The sequence below is a fragment of the Phacochoerus africanus genome, chromosome 3 (genome assembly GCF_016906955.1).
Source record: "Phacochoerus africanus isolate WHEZ1 chromosome 3, ROS_Pafr_v1, whole genome shotgun sequence".
Taxonomy (NCBI): Eukaryota; Metazoa; Chordata; class Mammalia; order Artiodactyla; family Suidae; genus Phacochoerus; species Phacochoerus africanus.
Genome location: NC_062546.1, coordinates 64,419,236 through 64,440,049, shown reverse-complemented (window position 1 = coordinate 64,440,049; position 20,814 = coordinate 64,419,236). Strand labels below are relative to the sequence as shown.

General features: G+C 39.9%; 1 protein-coding gene and 1 long non-coding RNA gene across 3 annotated transcripts in view; both read right to left on the bottom strand.

Annotated features, from left to right (window-relative positions):
- The window catches only part of LOC125121916 (ankyrin repeat domain-containing protein 26-like), a 100,812-nt gene that overhangs the window by 54,749 nt on the left and 25,249 nt on the right, over window positions 1–20,814 (bottom strand). Inside the window, 8 exon segments of the mRNA XM_047770219.1 lie at window positions 1,134–1,275; window positions 6,225–6,325; window positions 8,189–8,282; window positions 16,271–16,349; window positions 16,830–16,965; window positions 17,142–17,339; window positions 17,423–17,544; window positions 18,541–18,689. Of these exon segments, the coding sequence (XP_047626175.1) occupies window positions 1,134–1,275; window positions 6,225–6,325; window positions 8,189–8,282; window positions 16,271–16,349; window positions 16,830–16,965; window positions 17,142–17,339; window positions 17,423–17,544; window positions 18,541–18,689 (1,021 nt within the window).
- LOC125122941 (uncharacterized) lies at window positions 8,195–17,538 on the bottom strand. Of its 2 annotated transcripts, none has more exons than XR_007133936.1 (3): window positions 17,423–17,538; window positions 13,412–13,470; window positions 8,195–8,282 (listed from the first exon to the last, which is right to left on the bottom strand). It is a non-coding gene; the product is annotated as an uncharacterized LOC125122941 (long non-coding RNA). The 2 variants fall into 2 exon arrangements; XR_007133935.1 differs by lacking the exon at window positions 17,423–17,538 and adding an exon at window positions 16,830–17,054.

Below are 20,814 nucleotides of genomic sequence, written 5' to 3'. Positions count from 1 at the left end.
TACATCATAGGAGTTAGCTAACTCCACCTTGTGGGCCAGGCTGCTTGCTTTGGTGAAGTTCTCCTGAAACACAGACATTTCCATGAATTTCTGTGCTGTCTGTGGCTACACTCATAGCACAACTTCATCAGCTGGTTAGCTGGACAGAGAAGGTGCTGGTTGCAAGTCTTCAAGATGAACTCTCTTTGGTCAGAGAGTAGTTTAAGAATGAAGAAGCTTCCCAACCTCTGGTCACACTGAAAATCTGAGAGAATCTACCAAAAATCCACAAGAACTAATACATGAGCTTGGTAAGGTTGGAAGATACAGAATCAAAATACCAAATCCAACCATATTTCTATCATCAGAATAAACCCCCAGAAATTAAAATTTAACATATACTAATTACAGCTGCCCTGAAAAAGAAGAAACACAGGTAACCACATAAAAGATGGAGACATCTATACACTGAAAACTCCAAAATATTATGGAGAAATTCAAGTAAGATCTGCATGAATTGAGAAATATTCTTTCTCCAAGGCTTGAAAACTCACTACGGTTAAGAAGTCAATTCTCCCCCAAAGTAATCTGTAGATGCAACGTAATCCAGAACTCATTTGCAGAAGACTAACAGATTTTTCTTAAAGAAATAGACATGTTGATTCTAAAGTTCACGCGGAAAGAAGGGTCTAAAATGGGTACAAGAGGAAGCTAGAGGATTGATTGTGGCCTTTAACCACGTAGGGAAGAGAAGCAGCAGCTGGATTGTAAGCTAGGGGCAAACATGACAAGACCTAATTTTCTAAAAAAAGAAAAAACCCTTATAATTGTGGTTACAGTGTACACCAAAGTTCCAGGAGATGGAAATGCGGAGCAACAAGTCCTGAGGTTACTTCAGCATTCTAGGAGGCAAGTGATCAACAGACCTTGGATGAAGGCACAGGCGAGAAGCCAAGCCAACAGAAAAACACAGGAATCATCACAGCTCTTTGGCTGAAAGCATGTAATAACTCATTATGTTTTCATAGAAATCTTTTGTCTCTGACTTGAACAGCGCAATAACATATCCATGCTCCATGTGCACTACTGGTCAGCTTGTGTGTATATTAGAACACACTACACAAAAAGGCTGTCAGATTATACAATGGTCCTACCTTTACACTCCAGGCCAAGTTGTTCAATTAGCAACACAGAAGTCTTAGAATTGGAGTAAATCATCTCACAATCCTCGGAAGCTGTTTCAGACAACTGAGTTAAGTCATCAAGGTCATCCGCAGAATTAACTTGACCTTTGACCTACAAATAAATAATCATTTTTCACAATGTCCAACAAATAGTTATGAAAATGTACTAAGTGTACAGAGTTGATAAATACCCACCTGTTATGAAAGCAAAAACATAGATATTTCTTCAAAGAAATGATTGTTATAAAAAGGATAAATATATTAAGTGTTTCTAAACTCTTTTTTTCATAGCCACAGCGCGGTATATGGAAGATCCCTGGCCAGGGGTTAAATGGGAGCTGCAGCTGGCAGGCCTATGCCATGGCCATGGCAATGTGGGTTCCCAGTCACATCTGCAGCCTATGCTGCAGCTTGTGGCAACATCAGAATGTGAACCCACTGAGTGAGGCCAGTGATTGAATCTGCAACCTCACAGAGACAAGACTGGGGCCTGAACCCACTGAGTGGGGCCAGTGATTGAACCTGCAACCTCACAGAGACAAGACTGGGGCCTAAACCCACTGAGCTGTAAGGGGAACTCCTAAACTATTTTTTCAAGGCAAATGTAATACAACAAAACTAGATTTTCTATTTTTTTTTTAATCTTGCCCACAGCATATGAAAGTTCCTGGGCCAGGGATCAAACCCATTCCACAGCAGCAACATGAGCTGCAGTTGTCACAATGCTGGGCCCTTAAACTGCTGCAACACAAAGGAACTCCTCTACTTTTCCACTATACCTTTTTCCCTTTCTTTCTTTCTCTCCTTATCTTTCTTTCCTTCCTTCCTTCTTTCTCTTTTTCTTTCTTTCTCGTTTTATTTCTCCTTTTCTCTCTCTCTCTCTCTTTCTTTCTTTCCTTCCTTCCTTCCTTCCTTCCTTTTTCTTTCTCTAGCTGAACAAACACCTGGGAGTCCCCAGGCCAGGGATTAAATCTGAGCCAGAGTTGTGACCTATGTCACAGCTGCATCAGTGACAGATTCTTAAGCCACTGTACCACAGAGGAACTCCCTCCACTATACCTATTTTAAAGTATTTTTTACTATAGGATAACATTTTTTATAATTAAGTTTTTACAATACCTTGCTCTTTTCATTAGATATTTTCTTGACATGCCTGAAAAAACAAACCATTCTTTTCAGCAAATATCAAATACTTAACATATGAAAATAACTAAATTCTTTGTTTTTATACAAATTCTTTGCATTGGCAATTGAGATTCTATAGAAGGGATTCTTCATACGTAGAATCATATTAAAGGATCAAGAAAACCCACCAATAATAATATTAACAAAAGCATTAAAGTTAGAGCAAACGGGCAAAGGAAAAGGAAAAGCATTAACAATGTTACTTGTGTTATTTGATAGGAAGAAATCTATCAGGGGTTTTTGTTTTCATTTGCAGTAAAAACTAGCTTTTATTGCACTAAAACTATTCAGAAAGTATCACTTAAGTCCTTACATGAAAGAAACCCTTTTGAAAATGGCATGGTATTTGCTTTTTAAGGATTTACTACACAACTGTTGTGCATTAGTCTAAGCATTTTACATGTTTAAATGGCACTTAATCCTCACAACAATTCTGGAAGGTAGGCAATGTGTTATGTACTTTACACAGAAAGAAAATGAGGCACAGAAAGGCTAAGCAACTGGCTCAAACCCAGACAGCTGTTCAGTACCAGACCCAGAATTCAAACCCAGGAATCTTCAACACTTGTGTGTCACAATATGCTGAGAAAGTCATTTTTATTCTTAAGACATTTAAGCAATATGATAGCAAGTGTATCCATATTATTGCTCCATGTCTAGCTATAATTAGAAATAATTTCTGCATCTTGCACACCTTTTTAAAAATAAAAAGACTTTAGACCTTGGCAATATTAGAAATCAACTTTCAACAAAGATTTGCTTTTTCTTTTTTTTTTTTTTGTCTTTGTTGTTGTTGCTATTTCTTGGGCCGCTCCCGCGGCATATGGAGGTTCCCAGGCTAGGGGTTGAATCGGAGCTGTGGCCACCTGCCTACGCCAGAGCCACAGCAACGCGGCATCCGAGCCGCGTCTGCAACCTACACCACAGCTCACGGCAACGCCGGATCGTTAACCCACTGAGCAAGGGCAGGGACCGAACCCACAACCTCATGGTTCCCAGTCGGATTCGTTAACCACTGCGCCACGACGGGAACTCCAGATTTGATTTTTCTAAAGACATTCATCAACAGACATTTTGTCACCCATTCAGCTGTTTATTCATGCATTTCATATACATTCCTTGAGCACACAGTGCTTGTTAATGACAGTATGGCACAGGAAGTATGGCTTTTGTCATTTAGAGCTTTATAATTCATAAGTAATAATCTGTGAGAGGTTGTTCAATAGTTTATTTTCCTATTGTACATACAGAAAGCTTCCCCTTTTCCATGGAGTCTAAACAGTGAAATTAATATAGTCCAATGTTTTCAAGTACCTCACAAAACCAAAGCTACTCACGAGTTCATACTGTTAAAGACCCTGTAATATCAAGAATTATCAAGAATGATTAAATCTTATTCAGTATGTCCTATGTGTATAGTTGTGATTACATCTTTTTAATATCTATGCATGATAACTTCTCAGCAGCCATCCGCATATTCAATTATTTAAGATGATTCCCACTTCACATCCAGTGAACAAGCCCTTAACATAAACTCCTCATGAACAGAAATATTATGGACAATTAGGTTACTACACTATTGTAAAGATAATAGAATACAATCAATAAGCTTTCCAATGCTAGAAAGGCAAACATGACTAAATTGAAGAAACAGGTCCTCTCCTAGGTCATTTCCAAATTAAAAAAACAAACAAACAAAAAACCTAAAACACTCATCTTCACACAAGAAAGAAAAGAAAATTCTCTTGAACTCCACATTCCTCTTCAGTTGTCAGCCAGTAAATATTCTTTAAGGAGTTGTTTACTCTTATTCACTCCAGGGCACCTTCTATGGGGCATATTTCTTTAAACTTCTTCCAATCAAAGGCACTAATCCTCATCTTAGCTCTTCAGCAGCATTCACCTGATATAGCTGTCCATTCCTTTGTCTTGGCTTGTATACTATATTATGCTGATCTATTTCCAGAAAGAGTATTCACTGCTAATATTTTTTCTCCTAGAAATAAAGAATCTGTAGATTTTACCTGCCATCATCCTGATCTCTTTCACTTAAGCTGCTGTCATTCTTCACATGTAGTAAACCAGTAGTAAGTGAATCAGCCTTCTCCAATATTGATGGAGTCACAGGTTCTTTTGACATCCTTTTTTCCATTTTCTTTTTCCATTCTTTGTTCATGGGCATGCCAGGACAGCTACTTTTAAAAAGAGATCCATTAAGAAGCCAATGTTTTCTAAAAGTTCTACTCATAGTTAAAAACATTTGTTGTAAAATTCCAATTCTCATCCTTTTAAGTCATTTATTGATTCACAAAACAGTTATGAAGTACCACCTGAATGCAAGGAAATACAAATTCTTGGTTCAAAGACAGTTTACAGTGATGATACAATGTGATGTGCAGGAGTTCCCATAAGACAGTTGTAAGTAAATGTAAGGAAATTTTTAAAGAAGAGGTAAAATAAAACAGAGGAAGTCATGGGGAAAAGAAATGGGAGAAAGTCATTCTACATAGAGTGGCAAATGGGCGCATAATGATGAGGCACATGACATGTAGGTGTTTCTAAGGAATTGGAAGGAAAAGTACAAGTTACATGGAAGCAAGCAGAGAGATGAGTCTGACAAGAATGTCTGAAGAACCACAAATGTTACACTGAAAAGCTGGAGTTCAGTGTCTCAAAGAAATGGCACTTAGACATGGGAGTATATGTAGACTTCTACTGTATGTTCTTTGCTTTAAATATAACAATTCTTACTTCAAATGATTTTTTAAAAAATATCACAGGGCACATGAAGAATCAAGGAAATATCTTGAGGAAGAACTATTTACTTTTAAAACACCTACATGTTGGGGTGAAGGCAGCATCATGGCTGAAAAAGAGGTTCCTCATCATGTACTTCCCACCCCACCCCAATGTGGAATCAATCCATGGACCAAAGTGGTTTGTGGGAGTTATAGGATCCAGCACCAGACACCAAGGGGCCTGCAAAGAGTCCCGCATATCTGTATCCTGAGTAACAGACATACAGACCCCATCCCAGCAGTGGACACTGCCTGCCCCATGAATTGGCTCCAGCCGCACTGAGCCATCTTGATGGAACCCCTGGAAACATTGTTGTAGATAATCACCCATAGATTAGAGAGACTTTGTGGAAATCCAGATTTCCAGCAGAGAGCTTCCAGCACACCAATGAAGTGTACAAGCTTAGACACACTGGAGAGGGCAGTCATTAAAGACTGGAAGAGAAAATGTGAATTCAAAGGCAAAGACAGCAATGCGAAATATCAAGGAACCTGAAAATCAAGAAAACTTGATATCATCAAAGAATCACATAATCTTCCACTAATCACAGTCCAACCAAATCAGGAAAATAATACACAAACAAAATGCAACATTTAACAAGAGATAGGAACAATAACGACACACACACACACACATATAACTATATATAACAATATACATGTATTTTTTTTTAAAAGGACCAAATGGAAATTCTGGAGCTAAAAAATACAGTGAATGAAAGGAAAAATACACTAGGCACTGACAGCAAAATGGATCGAGCAGAAGAAAGAACCTGTGAGTTAAGAGATAGGACTTTTAAATCATCTGTAGGAGAAGAAGAAACAAAAGCATCAAAAAGTATCAAGAAACCCCATGTGAATGACCAGGTACCATCAGAAGAAACAACGCATGAATTATTGCAGTTAAGATAGGGATACAAATACACTGAAGCCACTTGTAAGGCATTCTCTCCAATTTCATCGTTAACTCCACAATCATCCACTTAATGCTTTTCTTTCCTCACTCCTTCCTTTGACTATGTCCTCCCCTCTTCAAAGGCAATCTCTAGATCTGTGGTCTCAATTCTGCCCCTTTTACATGCTTTTGAAGGATCATCTCCACCACTTCCTTTTTGCTCTCTGCTTGGCTGTAGTATCTCACATGGATAATCTCTCCTTCAACTCTTTCCTGCCCTCTAGCTATAAACATGGTCAGAAAGAAAAACAGGAGTGCTTTGCAGCCTAGCATGTTCAGGATCAGTCATTGCCACTTCAGTGTCTTAGGTTGCTGCTGTGGTGTGGGTTCCATTGCTGGCCCAGGAACATCCCCATGCCTTTGGTGATGCCAGAAAATGCAAGAAGGAAACCAAAAAAGGACAGAAAAGAATGCTTTTCCTTAATCATGTTATATCTTGAACTGGCCAATGGCTTGTCTCTCAGAGTGCTCTAACACAAGTCTACATCCTGGCCTCAAGACCAGTGACCTGGGTGTCCCTTGAGAACTTGTGAGAAATGCAGAATCCCACACCTGTGGCTCAGAAGATGCACTTTCCACAAGATCTCCAGTCACTCATTAAGTCTGAGAAGGTCTGGTCTATATTGAGTCTGTTTCTCCATTACTTCAACTTAATTAACCCTTCTGAAAACTAGCTTCAATGTCCTCACTATAACACTTCCCCAAACCTTGATATGTATTAGAAGTTGTAAGTTTCCACTGGACTTTTTAGCAGCCTACAGCTTCCTTGATCCCACGCATACCATGCCCTGGTGTCTTCTTTCCAGTCCCCACCTTTTGGCCCATATGACACCATCCCCTAAAACAGCAACCTTTCCTATGACATGAATGTATATGCAATCACAGTTGACCACATATGCCCATGGCCACCCACGGAGTGGAACACACAGTGCTGCTCAACAAGGGAACTCCATCCTGAATGCCTTCCTCACAATGAAAACAGTAAGACTGGGAATATTAGGCTGTATTATCATTTCAAATCCTCCTCCCTTCCTTTTCCTAAAGAACCATTGCACTTTGCCACCTTCCACCGTAGCACCCTGCTTCCTTTTCCTTCATTCACACCCTGTAGTCTCTGCCTCTCTCACCCTTTATTCTTCTTCTCCTCTTCCTTGTCTCCTGACTTTCCTTAGGTTGTAGAGCATCCTGAAATGGAACTAATCATTTAGCTACTTAAAGGTGACTCTCAGTTTAAACTGTTGCTGACACCTGACAAGCCACACAACTTCCTTCCTTTCTCATCTGTTTCCTCACTATGCATTCAAAAGGTGCTTTCCACTGGCTAGGAGAATATATCTGGGAGTTCCCTGGTGGCCTAGAGGTTGAGGATTTGGCTTTGTCACTTCAGCATCTCAGGTCCAGTCCCTGGCCTAGGCACTTCCTCATGTTGCAGCTGCAGTAAAAAAACAAATACATTTTAGAGGTTTTTGTTGTTGTTGTTAGATGTGGTATATGTACACATTGGAATATTACTCAGCCATAATAAAGAATAAAATAATGTCATTTGCAGCAACAGGAATGGAACTGGAGACTCTCATACTGGGTGAAGTTACTCAGAAAGAGAAAGACAAATACCATATGATATCACATATCTGGAATCTAATACACAGCACAAATGAACATTTCCATAGAAAAGAAATTCATGAACTTGGAGAATAGACTTGTGGTTTGCCAAGTGTAAGGGGGAGGGAGTGGGATGGATTGGGAGCTTGGGGTTAATAGATACAGATATTGCCTTTGGAATGGATTAGCCATGAGATCCTGCTGTGTAGCACTGGGAACTATGTCTAGTCACTTATGATGGGGCATGATAATGTGAGAAAAAAGCATGTATTCATGTATGTGTAACTGGGTCACCATGCTGTACAGTGGGAAGAAAATAAGCTATTGGAGAAATAAAAAAAACAAAATAAATGAAATTAATTAATTACTAAAGCAAGGAAGTCATAAATGACAAACACAGAATAATGTTTGAAAAAAAGGAATATGTCAGAATTCCTGTTTTATTATCATATGTAAATTGAGTTTTTAAAAAATAACATTCTTACCTTCTACTTCACCATTTACTCTATTTTTCCCTCTTTGACTGGAAGCTCCAGGTTTATGACCAACATACTTCTGTGAAAGACTCTCAGAGGTACACTGTTAAAATTTAGATTAATAATGAGTTGCATAAGGTTCTTCTCCTCTCTCTCTAAGAAAATACCTGGATTTCCCTTCGTTATTTTTAATGTCCTACTTTAGAAACAAGTAGACTTAAAAACAATGGAACATGGATTGAAAATTCAAGCATTTAAACTGAAAACTTCATATATGTTCACCAGATCAATTCTATTCTTTTATCCTCCTTTGGCTATTGACTCTCTAAAGAGAGCATGGAAAGGTTGAGTCAATATTTTCACTCAGAAAATACTGAATTACATAACACATTTCATCCAAGGATTAACTTCAAAACACATAACTCAACTTGCATTCTCAATCGAAAGAAGAGGATATTTTAAATGTATATAAATACATATATACATATTATATATATATATATATATATATATATATATATATCTCAACAAATCCTTATGCTCTATCTGCTATAAATAAAAAATATTTCTAAGGACAGAAAAATTTGAGTATGAAAATAACATAATTGGCATGAAAAGAAACTTTGGCATATAAACCCCTAGAGTATAAATAGAATATTGTACAAACTGCTTCATTTAGTTATACCAGGGCTTGGAAGATCCATTTCTTGATACAATTTTTACTGATGGAAAAAAATAGCTGAGGAGCAAAAGTCACAACAAAGTAGGGCAAAAAACTTTTATGTTGAAATAATACTAAGAAAATCTCAATATGATTATGTAATTACTCAAGAAAAGGAGAGCAAGCATTCATAAGAGAGGAATGAGAACATATATTGATTAACCACCCAAATGTGCCAGGCCCTTATTATGCACATTTTATTTTCTACATGCAAACATAATAATCACAATGATCATAAGGAAGGGACCAGGATGGGGAACATGGTGCTCATGCTGGGCTAGTGCCTAGGGTTGGGGCCATGGCAAGTGCCCCCAGGTGCGGCTGGAAAAAATGATCATAAGAATGACCTGTGTCCTGGTCATTCCAAGATGTGAGAGTGAAATGATGACTGGAAAGGACCCAGACTTCTAAATTTCACATAACTGGCTCCTTCCCATCCTTCCCTTGGCAGCTCTCGTCACCCTCAGCTCTCTTCTAACAACCTCCATTCCAGCCTCACTCCCATCCTCCACCAAACTCCCCAGTGTTGTCTAACCTAACCATCCCCATCTCCATGTCAGGGTTTTTACATGGAGGACTTACAGTGACTTTGGAAGGATTCCTGTCTCCTTGTTTTTCCACTCCTACCACAATAGCCTAACCCCTCAGCTGGTATATTCAGTGTCTAAGTGCCAGGCCCAGAGTTGGTATTCAACAATATGAATTTATTTAAGGTCAAAACATTTAAGATCTTTACAGGGCCTCAAGTACCAGAGCACTAATATACCTGTAGGAGGTAACTGATCACAGTCTGCTGAAACTTAACAGACCCCAAGTAAGAAATCCACACAACTGTTCTAACTGTCACATTCTTAACTGTTATCACCTTATGACCCTTCAGGTTTTAAAGAGGTATCCTCAGAGTACCCTTGTGGTTCAGTGGGTTAAAAATCGGCATTGTTGATGGGGCAGCTCGGGTTGCTGCAGTGCCACAGGTTTGGTACCTGGCCTGGGAAATTCTGCATGCCAAAAAAATACCCAAACAAACAAAATACCCTCATCACTTAATAAGCCACTTATTTCCACTGTGATCTTTTTTATCTTCTTGTACAGCAGCACCCAAGGCCTATGAAGGTTCCTGGGCCAGACATCAAACTTGTGCCACCCCAGAGACAATGCTGAATCCAGAAGCTACTGACCAACTGCAGGACCTCTGCCACTCTGATCATATTTTTCTGACATTTCTAAACTGGATCCTTTACCATTTACAATGTGTTCACACGATTGTCACCACAGTTGTTCACTACACTTACCCAAAAGGGAGGAATCAGTACCATTTTTATGAACAAGGTCACTGACACTCAAACAGGTTGGACAAGTATTCCCAAGATCCCAAACCTATTAGGTGATAGGACCAGGATGCTACTGTGTCTTTGGACTTCAAGCAAGGTGCCGTACCACTCTGTAGTAGCTGCCTATATCTAAGATATCACACCCTTCTTATCTCTTTCAATATTTCTTACCTTAAAACAGGTTATGATTACTTGAAATTTGCATTACTGCAGGTATGGCTGTCATAAAGCAATGTTTTCCAAAAATGGTTTGTACTTATTCAAACATAGGTAAACCAACCTGCTCTTATCATAACCACACATATTTATTTGTAGTCCCATGCTTTTGTTTCTCTGGAAATGTTCCTTGCAAAACTAGTGGATAATCCAAATGTAATAAAAGTCGTCAAGTCTCAGGCACTATCTTTTCAATGTTGAAGTGGTAAAAAACAAAACAAAACAAAACATATATTTCAACCTGTTTCTCTCTAAATCACACTAGGAGTATTACACTTCCAAATATTTGTGTATATAGATGTGGCCATAGACTTCCTTGGAATAATGCTTTCATTTTGACATCAACTTAAATGCAGAGCAAATCCTGAGTCCTGATAACTTCCTAACCCTACTTTACGCACTTTACTACCCAGCGGGTTCATTAGGTTCATTTTACAAATTAAGAGATGTGTACTATGTGGTAGTATTGTATTTCACATAGAATTAGTTTATTAATTATAAATGAAAACTATAATGAAAAATATCTGATGGGTAAATGCAAAGGTGAGAAAGTAAAGACAAAGCACCCACTCTCATGTTTTACCATCACTCAGGGCTTCTATTTAAAATAACCATAATAGCAATAATAGCAAACAATACCTCAGAATCTAAAGATGATTCAGTAGCTTCCCCCTCTCATCCTGATGCTAATAATGTAGCTAATAAAACATAGCCACAGGTACATTAGTGAGAACATTTACTACTATGAATTTTTTTTGGTATTTTTTATTATACATATATCATGAATTTTCAAAAGAAGAACAAGAGCTGAGGAAGGACTGAAATTCAATTTTTCAATGATCGATTTCAACATTTTGTTTCAAAGATATGAAAGATACTCTTTCCTGAATCTGTACAAATATGCATCTTGAGATATTAAAGCAATACACATGTGTAACTTTAACAAAATTATTTAATTCTGAAATACCAATTCTAGATGCTACAAGAGTATCTTTTTTAAAAAAAAGAATCCTAAAAAAGTTTTCAATTGAAAGTGGTTACATGATTGCTGATTTATGCGGTGTTTTTAAGTAGTTATATAATGTAAGAAAAAAATTAAAAACCCTCTTTAAAATGTCACACTCTATTTTTGGAGTTCCTATCATGGCTTAGCAGGAATGGATGTGACTGCCATTCGTGAGGATGCAGGTTTGATCCCTGGACTCACTCAGTAGGTTAAGGATTCTGGCATTGCCGTGAGCTGTGCTGTAGGTCACAGAGGCAGCTGGGATCCCGTGTGGCGGTGGCTGTTGTGTAGGACATCAGCTTCAGCTCTGATTCAACCCCTAGCCTGAGAACCTTCATATGCCATGGATGCAGCCCTAGAAAGACAAAACAATAAAAATAAAGTAAAATAAAATAAAATAAAATGCACACTCCGTTTTTAATTCTTCTGAGAATAGCACTGTCATAATTCCAGTTGCCTATCTAGTGTTTTATACAATGGTAGTTAATGGTTGCCAAAATGATCTAGTACAAAAATTAACAAAACTATGATTGTCCAAGTTGGAGATTTGAAAGATTTAAAATACAATTATGATTATCCAAGAGGAACTGGTATTGAAATGAGGAACGAACAAAGGGATGGAAAAATCAAGTCACAAGCATTTCTGAATTTGTGATATGAAAGAATTTATATGTTAGTTTCACATGCATACACAAAAACCTTACATGTTAGCTTAATGACTATAAATACTGAAGTTTATAACGTTTCTTAAGAGTAATGTGAAATGTACCTATTGCTAGAGATATTTTAAATGTAACAAATGATCTTCCAGAGATAATTTTGTATTTGCTGCTAGTCATTTTTCCTTCCAGTGAGTTTACAACAAGGAGTTGATATTAGAAAAAAATAATAAATTGTGGTTTCATGCATTTAGTGTGTTCATATGTGTTTATAATGTGGTGTTGCTTTGGCTCTGGTGTAAGCCTGCAGCTGCAGCTCTGATTCAACCCCTAGCCTGGAAACATCCATTTGCTGCAGGTATGGCCCTAAAAGGAAAAAAAAATACTTCTGTAATAAAGACTTTGACTTTATCACTATAAAATAATTCACTCATGTAATCAAACATGATCATCTAGCACTCCCTGAATGCCATAAAGTATTACTAGAGAGAAAGAAAAATGGAGAGAGAAATGTTCCTAACACCTGGAAAAAGAGCTGGTAACCAATAGTCTAAGGAGAATGTAAGGCTTAAAAGATACACTTAATGGAACATGAGATGGAGCTAAAAAGAAGATTAAGAATTTTCATCTAAAATTCTAAGCTCCCAATTGGTGGATACTGAGAAATATTCTGTAATCTTTTCCTTATTTATCACATAGTGCTTGTTTATTCTCTTGTTATTTATGACCTACTTCCTCAACAGAACTCAAATGAACTTAGACATGTAACCTGAAGAGGTCCTCTTTCTCAGCCTACTTCATTTCTAAATGACACTAACCCTGGATGTGGTAAAAAACTACAATTTGACCTGTTTCTCTCACAATCACACTAGGCATTTTACACATCTAAATAGATATACCTATATGTGCGTGTGTTTTATATATATATATATATATATATATATATATATATATATATACACACCATAGACTGACCTGGAATAATGCTTTCATTTTGACATCAACTTAAATGCAGAGCAAATCCCGAGTCCTGATAACTTCCTAAGCCTTACTCTTTTCTCTTTATTATACTGGGATTTCATTAGGTGCATTTTGCAAATTAAGAGATGTGTACTATGTGGTAGTATTGTATTTCACACAGAATTAGTTTATTAATTATAAATGAAAACTATAATGAAAAATATCTGATGGGTAAATGCAAAGGTGAGAAAGTAAAGACAAAGCACCCACTCTCATGTTTTACCATCACTCAGGGCTTCTATTTAAAATAATCATAATAGCAATAATAGCAAACAATACCTCAGAATCCAAAGATGATTCAACATCTTCCTCCTCTCATCCTGATGCTGATAACATAGCTAATAAAATATAGTCACAAGTACATTAGTGAGAACATTTACTACTATGAAATTTTTTTTGTATTTTTTTATTATACATATGTCACAAATGAACTTACTTTTGCACAGAAAAGAAACCCATGGACAGGGAGAATAGACTTGTGGTTGCCAAGGGGAAGGGGGAGGAAGTGGGATGGACTGGGAAGTTGGGGTTAATGGATAAATTTTAAATACACATAAATCTATCTCCCTTCATGAATATGTCAATAAATTATATGGACGGAAAAGAATTTTTGAAGGTTAAAGCATTCTCAGGAAGACAAAGTTAGTGGTCATTGGGAAAGTTTTGAAGGAAAAAAAAAAACTACTTTAAAAGAAAACAATATTATATTTGATCCACACACTTTGAAGTTGTTGAACTAGCTTTTTAAAGTTTTGTATTTTAATGTTTTTAAAGCTGCACCAAGTGCATGTCAAGTTACTGGGCCAGGAATGGAACCTCTGCAATGTGGTGACAATGGCCAGATCCTTAACACACTGAGCCACCAGAGAAGTCCTATACTACATTTTTTTTTCACACATCAAATATACTCAGTTTATTGCCTATCAATTATACCCCCAAGAAAGCGGTTAAAAAAAACCCCAACCCCAATAATACCTTTTTCTTTTCTTTTTTGTCTTTTTGTCTTTTGAGGGCCACACTTGTGACACATGGAGGCTCCCAGGCCAGGGATCCAATCAGAGCTGTTGCTGCTGGCCCATGCCAGAGCCACAGCAATGCCAGACCTGAGCCACATCCATGACCCACACCACAGCTCACGGCAACGCTGGATCCCCAACCCACAGAGTGAGACTGGGGACTAAACCCGCAACCCCATGCTTACCAGTCAGACTCAGCTCCACCACACCAAGCTGGGAACTCCCTATACCTTTTCTTTTTTAATTGCAAAATATAAGACATTTGGGGAGTTCCCTAGTGGCCTAGCAGTTAAGGATTCAGTGTCATCACTGCTGTGACTCCGATCACTGCAGTGGCATGGGTTTGATCTCTGGCCCCTGGAATTTCTGCATGCCACAGGCATGGCCAAAAACAAAAATTCTTACAACCCTGCACAGCCCTCTCTCACCTCTGGTGTCACCTCCTGTAGCCCACACCAGCCTCACCTCCTAACCCAAACACACTGAGAACTCTGAACTCTCCGAGTCTTTGCCTTCTGTTCCCCATCTTTAGGACCAGCTCAGATGTCAACCTTGCCAGGCAGCCTTCTGCAAACCTCTGCCTCCGCCTGGATGCTCCTGCTGTGGCCTGCCTCACCCTCCCCCCACCCCCAACATATGCCTCTCCTCCTGGGCTGTGCGGTCCCCAGGGCCAGCAGTAGCTGAATACTATTATGTGGTGAACACTGGGGTTCACTGAGGAAGAAAACAGACTGATCTCTGTCTTTGGAAGTTTGGATCTAGCTGGGGACAGATACCACATGGGGAATTAGACGGCATTACTTTCTGAGGAAGAAAGTGGGTCTCACTTTCTTCCTCATCCCTCCCTTCCCCAGGAGGGACAGATGATAAGAAAGCTCTTCAGGAGTTTCCATCATGGGCAGCAGAAATGAATCCGACCAGGAACCACGAGACTGCAGACTCCATCCCCGGCCCCATTCAGTGGGTCAAGGATCCATCGCCACCCTGAGCTGTGGTGCAGGTCCCAGACTCGGCCCATATCTGGCACTTCCTCGGCTGTGGCGTAGGTCAGCAACTGCAGCTCTGATCCAAACTCTAGCCTGGGAACCTCCACATGCCACAAGAGCAGCCCTAAAAAGCAAAAAAAAAAAAAAAAAAAAAAAAAAAAAAGAAACCTCTTCAGGAAAGGAGCAGAGAAACCCAGGGTGGGAGTGCTTTCAGGGACAGCTCAGAGGATGGGAGGATTGACCTTGGGGTCAGAAGAAACTATCCCATGGGGAGACAGCCACTATCTTACTGTGTCTTTCTGCCTAACAAGGTACTTGCTCTGCCAAAAGAGAGTTTGCAAACCCAACCCAACAGTGTCAGAGCTCCTGATGTGAGCTTGTTGTGCATACACCATTTAAGGTGGGCTGAAAAAAAAAAAAAAGTGGGCTGAGGTAAGGCCTGCAAATCAGAAAAGGGACAGCTCCCTGATAGAGGAAGGCCCCCTCCTCGCAAAGTATCCCTTTTTCCCTAGGTGTTTAATGATAATGTCCCTGATGAGCCCACAATTACCCCTGGAAACTGAAGGACCCTGTCAACAAGGGAAAAAAAGCAGTTTGTGCTTTTGAGATTCTCCATGCTGATGGCCAGGGAATGGGGTCCCAGAGTCCTGGGTTCTAGTCTGCCAGGAAGGCAGCTGATACCAATGGTGAGCTGCTGTTTGTTATGCCTTGTGAGGTCAGGATTTTTTTATAGCTGTTTAGAAGAAATGATCCTCAGGATGTGGACACTGCTGGGATTCCAGCCTGGCTCTGCTGGCCCCAGAGTCAGGGCATCAGCTTCCATTTCCTGGCCTGCAGAAATGCTTTACAAGGGCCCTGTTGGCCTTGCAGAGGAGTGGCAGGGGACAGCAAGAGGGTGGAGAGCCTGCAGGGAGGGGGCTGCCCTGAACTGTGCCCAGGGGAGCCAGCGAGTCCTGCCCCAGAGCTTTTCCTGCCACTCTCCCAGGGCACCAACATTAAAGAGCCATGAAAGGAACAGAGAGTGTTATCTGTTTGTTCCATCTGGCTGCCTTACATGCAGTGCTTATGACATGTAAGAGGGGCCCTCTCTTATATATGAGGACAGAACTTCAGCTCAGAGAGGGAAAGGGAATTACCAAGGTCGCAAAGCCTGGAGTGGGAGAGAGCTGAATCCCAGCCAGGCTGGCCTGGCCGTTGGCCCTGGGCTCTGTTCCTCTAGATTAGATGTCAGGGCATCGGTTCTGGGTGGAGGGTAAGATAACCTCTCACATCCATGCAGTGGCAACAGTCCCCCACAGACTCCAACAGGGGGCTCCTGGCAATGCCCGGGAAACAGAGACACTGAGAGGCAGAGGCGGGCAGGACTCAAGCCTGGTTCTCTGGTTGAAGAATCCTGTTTCCTTTTCCCCTCACCCTGCCAGCTGATAGGGGTATTTTCACTTTGCACCCCCCAAACTCCCTCCAAGTGAGCCTTCTTGCTTTGTGTCTAGGATCACTGGGCTTCCCTGGGGGAGGAGAAAAGATTTTGTTTTACTGCCCACTTGGGGTATCCTATCTTTTGCCCAGCCCCTTTCGACCCCCTTAGAGGCACAGATAAATTCTAAGTCAGGCATTCCTGGGAGGAATGCCCAGCTTGCTGGCAGGAAGGGAGACCTGGGTGTCAGGTGGCCTCCAGGAGAAATCCCTATTGATTACCTCTGTGACAATCCTGTGTGGCAGATCACCCAAACCGGGACCCCAGCGTTGGAGATCCGTTGGCACCGTGGCTCTGCACTGGGCAGGGCCCCTCTGGGGGCGTCCTCAGCCCTGACGCCAGTGAGGGGCCCGCATGCTGGGGAGCAATGAAGATCCAAGGTTCCAGTCCCAGGAATGCAGAACACGCTGTCTAGGCCTCAGTTTCCCCAAGCGCGGGAACGCTGGCAGGGCCGCAAACTGGGTGGGGGAGCGGCCCCTGTAAGAGGCCCTCCCACGCCGTCCGCCGCGCTGCAGCCACCGCCCCCTCCCCACCCTCCCCTTCCTGAGGTGCCCAGTGGCGTTGGGCGCAAGTGCAGCAAGAGCCAGTGGGCAGAGCGCGGCGCGGGGAGGGGTTGGTCAGGCGCGGCGCAGGAACCCGAGGAGCAGAGCTCCAGCAGCAGCCATGGGCTAATGACCCTGCGGAGCCGAGGCAGTGCCCACCCAGGCGCTGGGAGCCCCACACACAATAGCCTACATTTTAAGCATTGAAAGACTACATTAAAATACTACATTTTAAGCATTGAAAGAAAGTCCGTAGATAGTCTCTAACTCACCATGTCTATTCTTGCTCTGTGCTCCATCAACAGAAGTAAAATGGTCATGATTTTGGTGGCTCTTGTGGGATAATATCAGTCCTGGTTCCTTTTCCCTCCATTCCTGGCTTTTTGTCTCCTTCCTATAAAAAGGAGACACAATGACACAAAAACCCAATTTCAGAAAACATCATATGCATTTACTTGCTCATTCAAACAACCAGTCAGGAAGACCACATTGACTGTACCTAGAAAATGTAGGCACTATCCTGGGAGATGCTGGAAATAGCAATAAAAGACAGATTCTTCTCTCCATTCTAGGAGAGGCAGAGCTACATGAAACCAAATAAGGACAGAAAAGTGTCCCTCACCAGCCCTACAGCTGAAGGGAAGAGACTACAGTAAAGCCATAAAGGAGAGAAGACTCAGCTTGCTCTGGGGAGCTCATGAAATGCTGTCACAACAGGGCTGGGTCTTCAAAGACAGACAAGGGACCAAGCTGGGATGGAAAGTCATTTCTAGTAAAGGCAGCCTGCACAAAAGGACAAGGCATGACACAACAGAACAAGTCATGTGGACAACCAGAACGCAGCTACTGGGAATGGTAGGGAGAGACAAACCTGAAGGATCAGAACCAAATGGAAAAAAGCAGGTACCATTCCTAGAACATGAACTGTCTCCTTTATGGGATGGGAATCCATAAATAAGTAGAGGAGTTACATCATCACAGATATGTTTTAGAAGGGTTTTCACAATGATAGGTGAGAAGGCAAGTTATGGAAAGAAGATGTGAAAAATGGAAGCTGGTGGAAAATCCTGAACTTGGTAACTGGCTGTGATTTCAGGGAGGGCTGGACTCTGAGATTTCTTGCTTCAGCTTTTCAGTTATGCTATTTACTAGGATGGGGAAAACAGATGACAGAATGACAGCCTGCCAAGAGTCAGGGACAAAGTCATTTTCAAAATTAAAACATAATTAACTACAATGTGGTGTTAGTTTGAAGTCTATAGTGACATAGTTGAGATATATATATATATATATATATATATATATATACATACACACACGCACACACACATATATATATAATTTCAGATTCTTTCCCAGTAGAAGTTATACAAAATATTGAGTGTAGTACCCTATGCCATGCAGTACTATGTCGTTGGTTACCAATGTTACATATGGTAAAGGATCAGTGTCTTCGGTTTGGGGCATTCCAAATGTGAGGCACTCAGGGGACTTAGAAGAAAGATCTGGATGAACACCTTTGGCATCAAAATAGATAAACTTATTCAGGAAAAGCTTATGACATTAAGATAAATATCTGCAAAATATGATCTCCTGGCATAATGAAAGCATGCAAACCGACACAGAATTCTGAAATTTGAAAAGAAGAACAAGAGAAGAAAAAGGACTGAAATTCATTTTTTCAATGATCAATTTCAACATTTTGTTTCAAAGATAATATAAAAGATACTTTTTCCTGAATCTGTACAAAAATGCATCTTGGGATATTACAGCAATATGCATTTTTAACTTTAACAAATATTTAATTGTATAATACCAATTCAAGATGCTACGAGCATTCCTTTAACAAAATTAATCTAAAAACAAGTTTTAAATTGCAATGGCTTACATGATTATCAAATTATAAGGCATTCTTGAGTAGTAATATAATGTAAGAACAAATAAAAAACCCTATTTAAAGTGTCACACTCCATTTTTGGAGTTCCCATCATGGCTCAGCAGAAATGGATCTGACCAGCATCCATGAGGACACAAATTTGATCCCTGGCCTCACTCAATGCATTAAGGATTTGTTGTTGCTATGAGCTGTGCTGTAGGTCACAGAAGCAATTCAGATTCTGTGTTGCTGTGGCTGTGGCATAGGTTGGTGGCTACACCTATGATTCGACCCCTGGTCTGAGAATCTTCATATGCCACCACTGAAGCCCTAAAAAGACAATAAAATAAAATAAATAAAAAATTCACACTATATCATGAGTTCTCCTGTGACAGCACTCTAATAACTCCAATTTCCTAACCATGCTTTATAGAATGGCAATTAATAGTTGGAGAAATGATCTTGTATAAAAATTAATAAAATATAATTGTCTAAGATGCAGATCTAAGATGCAGATTTAAAAGATTTAAAATACAATTATGATTATCAAAGAAGACCTAGATTTCACATGAGGAATGAACAAAGGGACTGAAATATCAAGTCACGAGGATTTCTGAATTTTTGATACAAAAGAATTTACATGGGAGTTCCCATTGTGGCTCAGTGGTTAGTGAATCCGACTAGGAAGCATGAGGTTGTGGGTTTGATCCCTGGCCTTGCTCAGTGGGTTAAGGATCCGGTGTTGCCGCCAGGTGCGGTGTAGGTCGCAGACACAGCTCGGATCCTGCGTTGCTGGTGTAGGCCGGCAGCTGCGGCTCCGATTGGACCCCTAGCCTGGGGGCCTCCAGGTGCTGCAGAAGCAGCCCAGGAAATGGCAAAAAGACAAAAAAAAAATTACATGTTAGTTTCACATGTATATACAAAAAACTTACATGTTAGTTTAATGACTAGGTATACTGAAGTTTATAAAGTTTCTCAAGAATAATGTGAAATGTACCTATTTGTAGAGATATTTCAAAAGTAAAAAATGATCTTCCAGAGATAATTTTGTATTTGCTGCTAGTCATTTTTCCTTCCAGTGAGTTTACAACAAGGAGTTGATATTATAAAAAGTCATAAATTGTGGTTTCATGCATTTGGTGTGTTCATATGTGTTTGTAATCTGGAGATACTATTAGGAACAGATAAATCAGAACTCTGCACAAAAAGTAACTTCTACACATGTTTTCTTTAAGAACGTTGCAGATTCGAATGTCCTCATTTAATGAATAGAGATTAAGAACCTAATTTACATAATTAGAAATTATAATCTTAGTGGAAAGATGGTAAAATGCTTAGATATGTCCTCTCTTTTTCTTCTCAAAAGATTAAAAACACCTACGAAGATGATACCAAACAGTCAGATACAATTAGTTAGGTAAGCTAAGTATGCACCAAACAGTAACGTAGAAATCATAAGAAACAGAAGGGCCAAAATGTCACTATAAACGTGATATTGCATAAAACTGAGCTCAACTTGCGTTATCGGTGAATAAAGATTTTTCTAGACTAAATATAACACATCATTTCATTAATTTCAAAGTGAGGATTCTTTTTAAAAACTAACTACTTTAAATTAAAACTAAGATCCATAACCAAAAAAAAAAAAGTGATGATGAAATTTTCTTTCAGTTCTTCATCAACATCAGCGATATGACATTTAGAAGAGTCTGAGCACTTTGTTCAGGACTTAGCTTTCTTTTCCTAATTTGAATTTGAAATAATTTCCATATTCTAAAATACAGAATT